The 14,893-nt window shown below is 36.9% G+C and overlaps 1 protein-coding gene across 1 annotated transcript in view; it reads right to left on the minus strand.

The window, feature by feature from the left end:
* Positions 1-14,893, minus strand: part of LOC101896244 (serine-rich adhesin for platelets) — a 216,933-nt gene that overhangs the window by 90,796 nt on the left and 111,244 nt on the right. Inside the window, exon 3 of the mRNA XM_059120189.1 lies at positions 3,398-5,263. Within this exon, the coding sequence (XP_058976172.1) occupies positions 3,398-5,263 (1,866 nt within the window). The remainder of the gene's footprint in view (positions 1-3,397; positions 5,264-14,893) is intronic.

A 14,893-nucleotide genomic window follows, 5' to 3' on the forward strand; every position in this document is an offset into this window, starting at 1 on the left:
TTCTTATTAATTTAATTACTTTTTAATCTTGTTTTCCTGTTATTATCTTGCGACTGAAAACATTAAATATTTTAAAAATTTACTGGACCTCATATAGTGAACTATACATTTACCCCTTCCTCACATGTTTTTGGATAACACCACGAATTCAGCCTGTTTTATACACGCTATATGTTTCAACAAATTTGTATTGTGGATTCACTTTTATCAACACATACATAAGTTATTTACAAAAGTGAGTTAAAAAACTCTCGCCGCAAAGAGTACTTACGTTCAAAAGCACACAATGACCGCCAACTATGAACGACTTCTTCTTCTCTTTCTCATTGCCTTTTTGCCATCTCTGTTATCCAGTCCCACACAAAACTTAATTATTAAGTTGTGACATAAACGGATATTATCACACAAACGCGCCCACACACACACATCCGCACTCAGCTTGACTAAAATTAAGTCACGGTAAATTATATTCGCTGTGTTTCTCATACGATACGATGTTCATGTTGAAAGCAGAAATGACTTTATAATGGGCATGTTAAATGTTGGTCGGCTAAAGATTTAAGGGAAATGGGTTCGAAGGGGTGTGGATGTGTAGTCATTTGTAGAGAAAAGGTCTGCTTGGGTTTATTGAGAAACAAGTAAGGAAAAGGTCGGGAGGAACGATGATGAGGTTATAACAAGTGCGCATAGCTACCCCTTTGGATTTCATATGCATTAAAAAATTTATATACGAAGATTTTGTGTAAACGTATTTATTGCAATGTTATACTTTTTATTTCTTCGGGAGCGTAAAAAACAAATCATTCTGTGTACCAATGCCTCTACATGCCAGGCACAGCTGATCATGAGAATAACTATACAATTGATCCTACATACTTCCCCGTATTAATCGAAGCTTTAATTCACTGGAATTTGATATATACAGGATGAGATAAAAAAATGCAACAAAGTCAAGGGCCACAATTTTTACTTTTTTTTTTAATTTTATTGAATGAGAGCAAATAATGTCGGAAATAGAATCAAAATTTACAATAAGTTTAGACTTGTTCGGATTGGTCACCTTTGGCACGAATCATGACCTTCAAACGACTAATGAAACCGTCAAACGTTTCCCGAATGTTGGCCCATTCCCGCCGAAGCCCTTGCTTGAGGTGATCGATAGTTTGGAATTTTAGTGCCAATTTTGCTTTCCAAAATACTCCAGACACAATAGTCCAACGGATTGGTATCCGGTGGGAATTGTGCGCTGGAAATGAAGCGAAAACCTCATTTTTTAACCATTCTGAGGTGGCGCGTACTGGCTCACGAGCCATTTTTCGGCCACTGCGACGCAGGTTTCGATCAAGTCGCTCCTTTACTTTTTGAACCATTTCTTCTGATGTTGCTGTATTCTACCGTCCACTTCACGGTCACTCACATCCATGACGAAGTTGGACTTGAAGCTTGTGGTGGGTCTAATTACAGGTCATTGCAACATAAAGGCCATGACTTCAAAATGGGGGGTGACGACACTGAATACTGCAGGCTTTGCCAAGCTGAGGAAGAAACAGAAACGGTGGAACACTTACTCTGTCACTGTCCTACCCTGATCGGAGTAAGACATAGGCTTCTAGGTAAGCAAATTCTGCCCGATTTGTCATGCTTTTCCGAAACCATGCCAGTAGTTATTCGTCAGTTAGCCAGAAGACTAAAATGGCTAAGGACGACATGTTGACTACACCGTGGATGCAAACCCACTAACTCTTATATTTCCGATCTATATTCTACTCTAACCTCCTACTTATTTCACTTCAATTTTTTCTAAATTAGGATGATCACAATGGGCCAATAGGTCTCCGAGTGGAGTGGTTGTTTTTACACAGCCACACATCCTGTAACCTAACCTAACCTACCAGTATCACGCTAACGAGCGATGGTACGAGACACAAAAGATTTATTCACATTTAGAGCACTGCAGCTCTAACTATAGACACATGTTGTTTTCCAGCTAAATATAAAGAAATCACACTATCAGGTTTGAATTCCATCCCGAATAACTTTTTTTTCTGGAAAATTTTTTGGTAAAAATTCTCGATTATTTCCAAAACGAACCCTATCGTCCTTGGGCCAAACAAATGATCTGTGCAAAATTTCATCTGGATCGGGAAATAAATGCGACCTGTATTTTGTTTACAAAAATACATGGACAGACGGACGGACGAACAGACGGACAAACGGACGGATGGACATGCATACATCGACTTAGACTGTGACTCTATGCAGATCATCAAAATGAACTATGGGTCTTTCTCGTTTCCTTCTGCCTGTTACAAACAAATGCACAAAGACATAATACCCTGACCACCTTGTGGTGTAGGGTATAATGACTATCTTGTGGTGTAGGGTATAAACAGTTTTAATACCCTTCACCATTAAGAATGAACTTGAAAAACTGCAAAAAAAAAACGTCGAAAAATACTGCTCAAATGAAAACCTCTATGTGGGTACTACATATTCCGAACTACAAATATGAAATTTGAAACAATTTCAATGAATAATGTCTCTAATATGATTAGCGTAAAATTCAATTTTTATTCAATTTATCCCTGTCCAACCGTCTATTGATAGGAATCTAAAATTTTGCACAGATCAGTTTTTTTTTTTTGTCTGCAGGCAGGCCACGATATCATGTAGCCCCCATATAACGGTACCTCCCTATATTCAGTGTTTCAAAGATTTTAGGGAAATTATTCACCAGAGTTGTTTCGAGTTTCGTATTTAAAATTCGTAATGAGAAATACAATCTATGCTGGTCCAGGTATTCGTATAGACCGCATATATCAGTACCTTCCAATATTCGGTAGGAAATTTCGTATTTGAAGTTCCTAATAGGTACTACAGCCTTTGACAGAAAATTTTCTACGAGTATGCAGGTCTAGGTCTTCGTATTGCCCCGATATAACGGTACCTCCCTGTATTTGGTATTTTGACAATTTTAGTTACATAATTCATCGATGTATTTGCGACAAAAGTTGCCTATGGAGGTTCACGTAATCGTATAGACCCCAATATAACGGCTATATTCGAATTTTGGATTTTAACAGAATTTTATTATATATTTTTTTTTTGAAAATTTCCAAATTTGTTCCAAATGGCAAAATAGTTCGACCCGGCTTTGGGCTTTTTCCTTTTTTTTTTTTATTTTTATTCCAAAATTCCACATTATTTTTGTCTCCGAATTCTTCGCATCATTGACGATTTTAATCAAGCCATACAACACAATAGTCCCCCTTTACATTTCACTTAATCCCACTTACTCCATATTTAATGATGAATTTCCCTGTTCAAATATTGACTCAATATTAAAAATACCAAAAGCGAGATTAAAAATGAGATTTTCACAATTTGCTCCACTTACCTTACAATCCTCACACTGATGTATTATCGAATAGACTTGACGGCAATCGAAGCGAAAAAGTATCTCGGAAAGGCCGCATGTGATGCGCGATGCCAATGCATCCAGTTCGATTAAATCCTCCAGGATGTGTATGCACGATTCCCCGCCGCTGAGCGTGACATTCAGCGCCAGGGTGTGCAGGGCACTGTAGACATTGCGTTCGCAACAGTTTCGCAGACGCAAATGGCGTAGCTGGGCCAACAATTGGCTGGGTGAGGTGAGATGAGTACATAAGTGCGTGGGCGTTGTTTCGGCACTGTCGCCCAAATAATCAAGGCACTGTTGTTGTGGCTGTTGTTGTTGTTGTCGTTGATGTTTTTGTTCCGTGGCTGGGAACACATCACTGATGCTGTTGCTACTGCTGCTGCTGACGTAGCTATTGCTGTTGACATATGCCAGACGCTGTTGTTGGCCAGCACCATAATTGTTGTTGTTGCTGTCATGATTGTTGTTGTTGTTGTTTTTGTTGCTGAAATCTGGCACGTCCTGTATTTGCAATTGATAGGAGTGATGATGTCTTTTGTTATTGTTATTGGCGTTGCCACCACCAACACCACCATTGCCGCCATTATTATTATTGTTGTTGTTGTTATTGTTTTCATTAAGATCCGATTGCAGGCGATTATATTTCAATTGGAATTGTTGACTGGCACTACGGCTGCTGGCGCCAGCTGTCGTCGCCGTCAGTTTCATTTTGACAATATTATTGTTGGCCTGATTCTGTGGGGTTGGTTGATTGTTGTGGTGGTGTTGCTGTTGCTGCTGCTGGAATTGCTGCAGCTGCATTGCAAAGGCAGCATTATCGGCCACGGCAGCATCATTATGGACATTATGGTCGATGTCATCATCTGTATCCTCCTCGTCATCTTCGCCATCGCCATCATCATCATCATCGGCGACAATATCCTCGACACCATCGGTGTCACTGTGTGCGGCAGCATCTTGTTGCATTTTATGCATAAACTCATAGATGTCATCGCTGTATTGGTGTGTGTCTGTGTGGGTAATTGTTGCATCTAAAATATTGGTGGTATTTTCATTGGCATTTGTCATATTTGCACTTGTTTGTGCTTTTGTTTTTCCTGTGGCCAACTCCACAGTCGTTGAACTTTCTGCTGCTGCTGCTGGCAAAGAGGCTAAAGAGGAAGAGGAGGCGGATGTTGTTTTTGATACTAGTGCTGCTGATGCTGCTGCCGCATCGAATGTTGCCGCTCCGGCTATGGCCTTGTCTGCCATCGATGTTGTTGTTGTCGTCGTCCTGGCTATTTGTGGCCGGTTTTCATTTGAATTGCGTCTCGTTTTAGTCATTTTGCTATAGTTGTTGTTGTAGTTCTTGTGAATTTGATAATAATTAAAAGGATTAAACAGCTTCTGACTGTGTTGCTGTTGTTGTTTGGATTTTCTGTTGCCCTGCTTACTGGAATCCTTTGTGGCTCTATCTCTGATGACGTCACCTCCTACGCCAATATAGCCGTCTCCGTCTGTGTCTCCGTTATTGGAACTATGACTAATAGTTGGCTGACTATTTCTTAGCTTAATGTTAAAGGTGTTTGTTGTTGATGTATAGCCTACTAGTTTTATATTTATTTTATTATCCTTTTTGTTTTTATGTTTGTTGTTGCTGCTGTTATTACTAGTGTTATTTGTATTACTCATTTTATTCTTATTTAACTTATTTGTTAATGGCGTTTCTTCTTCTCTTTCGTCGTCGTCGTCGTCGTCGTCGTCTTTTTTGTCGTTATCACTTTTACATGATTTGTGACACTTTGGCGGACCGGGACCTTCATCGACCCATGCAACAGGCAGTGTACCAGCTGAGCATTCACCCTGTAAGAGAGCAAGGGAAAAGGAAAAAAATTAATGAAATTTAAAAAAATATAAAAAATATATTTTAGTAAAATTTATTTAAAAACTGAAAAATAAATACAGTGCTTGAGATGTTAAAAGCTTTCGCAACATTTTCCAATCCAATTTGGAGAAAATTCGACAAATCTGTGCAAAAATAAATATTTTTCTCAAACTTCTCTCATATAACTGGGTTTAAGTGTTACTCTTTTCGCATTTAATTACACTGTGCGACAAATATAATTTTTTTCTCTAATTGCAAAGAAAATCAAGCAGATTATTAAAGTAGAAGTAGAACACGAAAAAAGCAGCAAAGTTCGGCCGGGCCCAACATCTTATACCCTCCACCATTCGAAAGAAACTTGAAAAATTAAACAAAAAATCGTCGGAAAATGCCGCTCATATGGCAACCGTTATATGGGGCTATGCGAAGACGTGGTCCTGCATAAGTAATTTGTGTCATAGACTGTAGTAACTGTTCTGAACTTTATGTACGAAATTTGAAACAATGCCGGTGATTAACATTGCAAAAATCATTAAAATAACTAATATCGGGAGGAACCATAATACAGGCGTTATATGATACCGTGGACCTATGTATATGGACAATTCTCTTCCAGAGGGTAATGTATAAACTGTGGACCTACATAGACAGTTCTCTTTCAGGGTGTAAAGTACACATAAAGAACTATGGTAGGCTGTGCCAAAATTCTGTTAAAATCTTAAAAATAACGAATGCAGCTATTATATTAGGGTCTATAAGACGACATTAACCTGCGTAGGTAACATTAGTCATAAGCCATTACAATATTCAAATGCGAATCTTAAAAAAAAAAAAAAAACACTAAAGAAAGTCTTAAAGTCGGGCGGGTCCGACTTTATGATACCCTACACCACTTTGCTAATTTAGTAGAGCTGCGCATAACAATTAAAAGTTTTTATGGGAGAATTCAATCATGATTATTATTATAATTTCAAGTTCAAAGGACTAAATATGCCGAAGCATTTGTATCTTAAAATTCGGACTTGTATTGCCCATTTGGTGCACAATATTTTGAAATCGGATAAAAATATATATGAGAGTTATATCCAAATTGGAACCTATCTGGATAAAATTTGGCAAAGATATTTCTGAGTTGTATTTGATATATTTAGCTGAATAGCGTTGTAACGGAGTGCATATTACGGCTGTGGGGAACAAATATGACAAATCGGATGAACAGTATATATGGGAGCTAATTCGGTCGGTAAGTGCCAAATTTCATGCAATTTGGGCAAATATTAGACATTTGGAGCACATTAAAAAGTAAATCGGACGAAGTTATATATGGGAGCTATATCCAAATCTGAACCGATTTCGATAAAATTTAGCAAATGTATTTCTGAGCTGCATTTGATATATTCCCCTAAATATAGTTGTTACAGAATACATTTTACGGCTGCGGAGGACAAAAATAACAAATCGGATGAACAATATATATGGGAGCTATAGCTATATCTGAAACGATTTCGATCAAATTTGGCATATTTATTTTCAGGTCCAATCTGATCGTACGTGCAAAATTCCACACTATTCGGACTGATATTACACGTTTGGTGCACAATAAAAGGCAGATCGGACGAAGATATATATGGGAGCTATATATAAATTTTGACCGATTATCTCCAATTTCAATGGGGTTCGTCCTTGGGCCAAACAAATGATTAGTGCAAAATTTCATCTGGATAGGGCAATAAATGTGAACTGTACTTTGTTTACAAAAATACATGGACAGACGGATGCATAAATCGACTCATTCTATACAGATCACCAAAAGGAACTATGGGTCTATCTCGTTTCCTTTTGCCTGTTACAAACAAATGTACAAAGACATAATACCCTGACCACCTTGTGGTGTAGGGTATAAAAACGGTTATAATGTCGCTAGAATCATCGAAATACCTAATATCGGGAGGTACCATTATATGGAGGCTATACGAAGACGTTGACCTGCAAAGACAATTTTCTATTTTAGACTGTAGTATCCATTACGAACATCCAATATCCAGTTTTTAACAATTCCGGTGAATAAATTTGTTAAAATCATCAAAATACCGAATATGGGAGCTCTACGAAACGGGGACTTCAACAGACAAATATCTGCCATAGGCTGTAGTATCCATTACGAACTTCAAATAGCAAATTTGAAACAATTCCGGTGAATAAATTCGCTAGAATCATCAAAATACCGAATATCGGGAGGTACCGCTATATGGGGGCTATACCAAAACGTGGACCTACATGGCCCATTTTCAATACCAACAAGTCCTGCAGACATAACATACATTTGAGCAATATTTTGTCAATCTACTTCAATTTGTTCGGAAGCTAGAGTGATTTCCACAGACGGACAGACGGACGGAAATCGCTAAATCGACATAGAATTTTATGCTGATCAAGAATATATATACTTTGTGGGGTCTAAATGTGTATTTCGAGGTGTTACAAACGGAATTGCAAACTAAATATACCCTCCATATTATGGTGGAGGGTATAAAAATAACCCTGATTTGGTAAAGGCGGAGTAATACTGAATAAATCGGATTGATGTGGGTATTTTTAAGTGGCATATGCATATCAAATTAAATAACCTAATATATATTAGTTCAAGCAATTTTAGTATGCATTTTTGGCACTTTGAGATTACCATATCAATCCGATTTATTTCACATTCCTTCGCCCTTTTCATATAAAATTTATTTTACATCAAAACCATCTCTCTCTACACTAACCGAACAACTACCCTTGCTTCAATTTCATTCTGCGTAAACTATAAAAGCAGAGAAGAACTAAAATAAAACATTAAATGAAAAACACTTAAAAATATGATTCCGACAAATATAGAAATTCGAAAGGTATACGTGAACAAAAAAACTCAAACACATCTCCCAAATTCAAAATGGAAAGCAGCACATATGTGCCTGAATTACAAACAAACAAACAAAAAATCATGTCAAATTCGGCTTGAGTAATCCAACGTAAAAAATGCAGCCTCATAAAGCAAAATGCAAAATTCTAAATGGTGGCGTAAAAACACACTCACACACATTCATGCACGCATTGAATACAAAAAAACCAATAAAGAAAATCTTAAAGTCGGGCGGAGCCGACTTTATGATACCATACACCACTTTGCATATTTAGTAGAGCTTCAAATAACTAACAAAAGTTTTAATGTGAAAATTACATCATACCAACTCTGATGTGTGTATATGGGAGGAATATCCTCTTCTGAATCGATTTCTGCTAAATTTGCCGAGACATTTGTGCCTTTTCAATTCGGACTTTTATTATCCATTTGGTGCACAACTAACTTGAAATCCGATAGATATATATGAGAGCTATATTTAAATCTGAACCGATCTCGATAAAATTTGGCAATGGTATTTCTAAGCTGTATTTGATATATTTCCCCGAATATCATTAGTACGGAGTCCATATTATGGCTACGCAGGGCAAATTCTACAAATCGATGAATAATATGTATGGGAACTATAGCTATATCTGAACCAATTTCCCCCAAACTGTAACAAATACTGGTTTCTATGCTCAATTTGGTCGTAAGTGCCAAATTCCATCCTATTTGGGCAAATATTAGACATTTGGTGCACAATAAAAGGCAAATCGGACGAAGATATACATGGGAGCTTTGTCCTGATAATAACCGATCTCGATAAAATTTAACAAGAGTATTTCTGAGTTGAATTAGATATATTTCCCCAAATATCGTTCTTACAAAGTCCATATTACGGATGCGAAGGATAAAAATAACAAATCTGATGAACAAATATATGTGGGAGCTACAGCTATATCTGAACCGATTTGTATCACATTTAGCATACTTTTTTCAGGTCCAATCTGGTCGAACATGAAATATTCCATACTATTTGGGTTGGTATTACAAGTTTGGTCACAATATAAGCCAAATTGGACGAAAATGTATATTGGGGCTATACCTAAATTTTGACCGATTATCTCCAATTATTTTTATTAACTATTTACTTGTTTCAATAACTTAGTTCTCAGAAATATTTGCGTATCAAGTTTTTTCTTGTATTCAAATTAAAAAATTATTACCAAACAAAAAAAAAAAACAGAGAATTATTTTGTACAGGGTTGCCCATATTCGATGGACTTTTGGGCCCATTCCAATCGACGAGGCTTGTCCTCAGGCAACATTCTTTGCGTCAATAGAATTTTGTACAGGAGCAAATGCTAATCAATGCGAATAATCCGTTTAAAGTGGACCGAGCCATGCCCAACTGCTGAGAACCGCGTTTTGGGATGTTCTTCGGGACCTCTCAACACTGGCTCGTACGGCAGCGATATTCTCGGCCGATCGCCTTGGTCGACTTTTATATGGCCTCTTCGGATTAGAAAGTGCCTTACCAGTCGAAAATTTTTCGTATAAACGCTTAATGGTGTTCTTAGAAGGCGTACTTCTCACAAAAAACTCAAAAGCACGTTGAGTTTTCACAATTGACTTCTTCTATTTAATGTAAATTTCAACTATTTCTGAGCGCTCGCGTGGCGTGCATTGGTTCATGGTAAAAATTTGCTTGGACTGACGCTTCAAACGCGGTATTTCATTAAGCGATGTGACATCTCTGTCAAAAGTTATGAAGTTGCCAGATGGGTCCGTCGAATATGGGCAACCCTGTATATTTACATTCGCTGAGAAAAAAAGTACTTAAAAAATATGTATAAAAAATTCTGATATTTGTTTCTGCTTTTAAATTTATATGTAAAATAAATTATTTTTATACACTGTTTTTTGTACTTAAGTTTTTTTTTTTTTTGAAAATGTCTCTATTATTTATAAACAAATTTTTTATATTTTTTTAAATAAAATATTTTTTCATATTATAAAAAAATAAAAATTAAAAATATATGTATCCATTGTCTTACACTTCTATTTAATTAAATATATTTTTCAAAAAAAAAAAATAAATAAATAAATTTCAAACTATATTAGAATCTCTCTTATGTCCACATCCCTTTTGGAAGATTTAGTTTTTGAAATTATGTCACGAAACACTACCCAGATTTTTCCCTTAGCATTTTGACCATGAATATTTGCCCAATATTTATGCACTTCATCGTGCTATTAGCTATTGTGGTCTAAATATAATTACAGCTAAATATAATCCAATGGTCATCCAAAATGCTAGACTTCTTCCCTGTCCTTAACTCTCTTCTCAGGCGTGTTTATTGGCTTCAATTGTTTGATCAGGAAATTTTTTCTATTTTTGGTTCATTTGAACCCCTAAATATTTTATCATCATCTCAAAAAGTAAGAGTCTCCTCTGTATCTCCAAATTTTCATTTCGCTTGTAAATAATGTTGGTATTTTTTCACACAAAAATAGTGGTCCATTCCACCCGCCGTCCTAAACTCTAACTTCATGCGAGATTTCGTGTCCTTTGGTTTCTATTTGTGACCTTTATAACGGATGCAAAATCAGGAAAATCTTTAGTTGTTGGTCCATTTCAACCCCTAAATATATTGCGGGCATCTTTGAAAACAATAGGCCTATTTCACCCACTAAATATTTCACCCACTAAATATTGACCGATGACCATCAAAATTGGAAGGCTTCTGCCCAGCCTTAAGCTCTAGCCCCATGCTAATTTCCACTTCGATTGGTAGAGCAACTGCAAAATCAGGGTTTTTTTCAGTGTTTGGTCCATTCCGACCCCTAAATATTATACGATAATGTCCAAAAGAAATAGGGTTCTATTCTGACCTTAACCCCACCTCCATACTAAATTTCGTGAAGATCGGGCCATAATTGCGACCTGTAGAGTGATTACAAATTAACATGGACAGACGGACGGACGGATATACATAGCTAGATCGACTCAGCTCGGGGATATAGGAAGATCCATTTATACTTTCCTATGTGGGAAACCAATATTTCGAGGTGTTACATAATTTTTGGCCCAATTAAACTTATAATACCTCCAACACATAGTGCTGTAGGGTATAAATATTCCTATGTTAGGTTTTGTGATTTTTTATTACTATTATTCGTCAGGAGAAATTGTAAAAAATTTTCGTCCTTGTGTCAAACAAAATATTTGTGCAAAATTTCATCTGAATCGGGCTATAAATGCGACCTGTACTTTGTTTACAAAAATACATGGACAGACGGACGGACAGACATGCACAAATCGACTCAGAATGTAATTCTATGCAGATCATTGAAAGGAACTATAGGTCTATCTCGTTTCCCTTTGCCTGTTACAAGCAAATGCACAAAGACATAATACCCTGACCACCTTGTGGTGTAGGGTATAATCACATGTAGTACTCAAATTTATGGAAAAAGTTTCTACTCGAGGATTGGTAAAGAAGAGAAGTATTGAATGGGGATTGCCAAAATGGGGAACAGCAGACTGACAGACAACCGTGGCTGAAACATGAACACCAACACAACAACCATTTAAAGAACAAACAAAGTTTGAGTGAACAAAATGGAAAGTATTTTCCGAAATCCTCCTGTAGCACTCCGCTTACAATATTTGTTTGTTTGCGTAATTTTTTGTCGTTGTTGTTGTGAACTTTACGTTTATATTGTATTTCGTCGTTTTGCACTATTTTCCCAATAACAGCACAGCACACCATGGAACAACGATGGCTGCAACAACAACGGTAAAACTACTGCATTTTGATGTTATTAAAATGACCCATATTCGCTGAGAGCACGAGTGCACAAATTGTGCCAAAGAAGAAATTACAACGGCGACCAACACCACCATCACCATCACCACCACCACCACTATAGCAAATTGCAAGTAACGGAAACCAGGACAGTTGTTATTTGTATATGTACGAGAGAATGTGTATATATACATGTTTGAATTTATTTGTTGCAAAGGTCCTTTTGCCACCAGCGTACGTTGAGTACACTTGGTGGTAAAATTCAATTCGCTGAAGAGAATAACAAAATAGAGCAACAAAAAAAAAAATATTAAGCAAGAAAACGCAGCAAACTTTCCGAAACCAATGGCTGCCTGACTGGCTGGATGGTTGGCAATGTTGTAACACATCGAGATGTTAGGAATATTCGGCACGTAAATGATTAAAAAGTTTTGTTTTCGTTGGCAAAAAAAAAAAAAAAAAAATAAACGAAAAGAAAATATGTACAGAATTATCAATTTATCAAATGGTTTCATATTTTGTTGCCATATATAAATCTGTATTTATAGATATGGTGCACAGATGGATTGATACATTTAATAAAATTAACATGCTGGTGTTTTACCCTCCCTCCAACTTGGGAATGATTCTGTCATTCATTTTGTAACATCTCTAAGTATATATTGTATATACATTCATAATCAGCATAAAGTTCTAAGTTGATATAACGATGTTCGTCTGTATGTCTGTCTGTCTGTCTGTTGAAATCACGATACAGCCCACATTTTTTGACGTAGAGCGTCAAAATCTAGCAGAACAATTTTTACAGGGTTGCCCATATTCGACGGACCCATGACTCTTTGGGCCCATTCCAATCGACGAGGCTTGTCCGCAGGCAAAATTCTTTGCGTCAATTGAATTTTGTACTGGAACAAATGCAAATCAATGCGAATAATCCGTTGTAAAGTGGACCGAGCCATGCCCAACTGCTGAGAACGGCGTTTTTGGAATGTTCTTGGGAACCTCTCAACACTGGCTCGTACGGCAGCGATATTCTCGGCCGATCGCCTTGGTCGACTTCTATATGGCCTCTTCGGATTAGAAAGAGCCTTACCAGTCAAAAATTTTTCGTATAAACGTTTAATGGTGTTCTTAGAAGGCGCACTTCTCACATTTTTTAATGTTTTAAAAGCACGTTGAGTTTTCACAATTGACTTCTTCTGTTGAATGTAAATTTCAACTATTTCAGAGAGCTCGCGTGGCGTGTATTGGTTCATGGTAAAAATCTGCTTGGACGGACGCGGTATGTCATTAAGCAATGTGACAACTCTGTCAAAAGTTATGGCGTTTCCAGATGGGTCCGTCGAATATGGGCAACCCTGTATTGTGCCTAGGATGGTTGTTATTGAAAATAATATATATCGGCTCACGTTTTGGTATAGTCCCCATATAACGGTACCTTTCGATATTCGGTATTATGTTCATTTTTGCCACATTTTTCAAAGTATTTGTCAAAAAATTGGTATTTCTAGGGTAAAATGGGTTCTAGCTCGTGTGGCGAAACATTGTATGTATAGTTCCACATTTTGGCATTGCCCCCATACAAGGACACCTCCCGATATTCTGTATTTTGCAGATTTGTGCCACATTTTTATAACGGGTCCTGGCTCGTGTGTCAAAACCCCATACCAGGGTACCTCCCGATATTCGGTATTTTGATAATTTTTGCCACCTTTTTCGTGGATTTGTGAAAAAATTGGTATTTGTAGGTCAAACTGCGTTCTAGTTCGTGTGGCGAAACATTGTATGTAAAGGTTCATGTTTTGGTATAGTCCCCATATAATAGTACCTCCCGATATTCGGTATTTTGTCACATTTTTCCACGGATTTTTCAAAAAATTGGCATTTGTAGGAAGGGAGGGTCTGGCGAAACATTGTTTGTATAGATCCACGTTTTGATATAGCCCCCATATAAGGGTACCTACCGATATTCGGTATTTTGTTGATTTTTGCCACATTTCTCATGGATTTGTCTAAAAATTGGTATTTGAAGGTCAAAATGGGTTGTAGCTCGTGTGGCGAAACATTGTATATACAGGTCCATGTTTAGGTATAGCCCCCATATAACGGTACCTAACATTATTGGGTGTTTTTAAGATTTTTGCACATTTTTTAAAGGATTTGTCTAGAAATTGGAACTTGTAGGCCATAATGGGTTCTACCTCGTATGGTGAAACTTTGTATGTATAGATTCGTATAGCCCCCATATAACGGTACCTATCGATATTCGGTGTTTTGAAGATTTTTGCACATTTTTTAAAGGATTTGTCCAGAAATTGGTATTTGTAGTTCGAAATGGATTGTAGCTCATGTGGCGAAACATTATATTTGATATAGCCTCATACTCAACGGTACCTGCTGACATTCAATATTTTGATAAAAATTAGTATTTTTAGTTCAAAATGAGTTTCAAGTCCGGTGGCAGAACATTGAATAGTTTGTTCCACGTTTTCCCATAGCGCACATATAACGATGCCCACCGATATTCGGTATTTTGGTATTCCTAGTCACATTTACCCAAAAAATTGTTTCAAAGTTGGTATTTCAGAAGATTTGATGGATGACAATCCTTGAAGTGTAAACTAGTCTGTAGAGGTTCTATAGAGGTTGTCCATAGAAGTTATAACCATATCCACGTATATTTCGGTGAAATATTGGTTTCAGATTGATTGTTCGAAGGGAATCGAAACGATTAAATTACAACATTGAGGGATAAGTTTACTGTAGACTTGTTTTAAATTGATGACATTTTCCATATTTTTGTCATCTCCGCTGGGACATGACTTGTACTTTGTTTACAAAAAATGATCGGCTAAGCATTTGATTCTATACAAACGGAGCTATGAACCTATCTCGTTTCTCTGCTACAG

Source organism: Musca domestica, unplaced genomic scaffold (genome assembly GCF_030504385.1).
Source record: "Musca domestica strain aabys unplaced genomic scaffold, Musca_domestica.polishedcontigs.V.1.1 16, whole genome shotgun sequence".
Taxonomy (NCBI): domain Eukaryota; kingdom Metazoa; phylum Arthropoda; class Insecta; order Diptera; family Muscidae; genus Musca; species Musca domestica.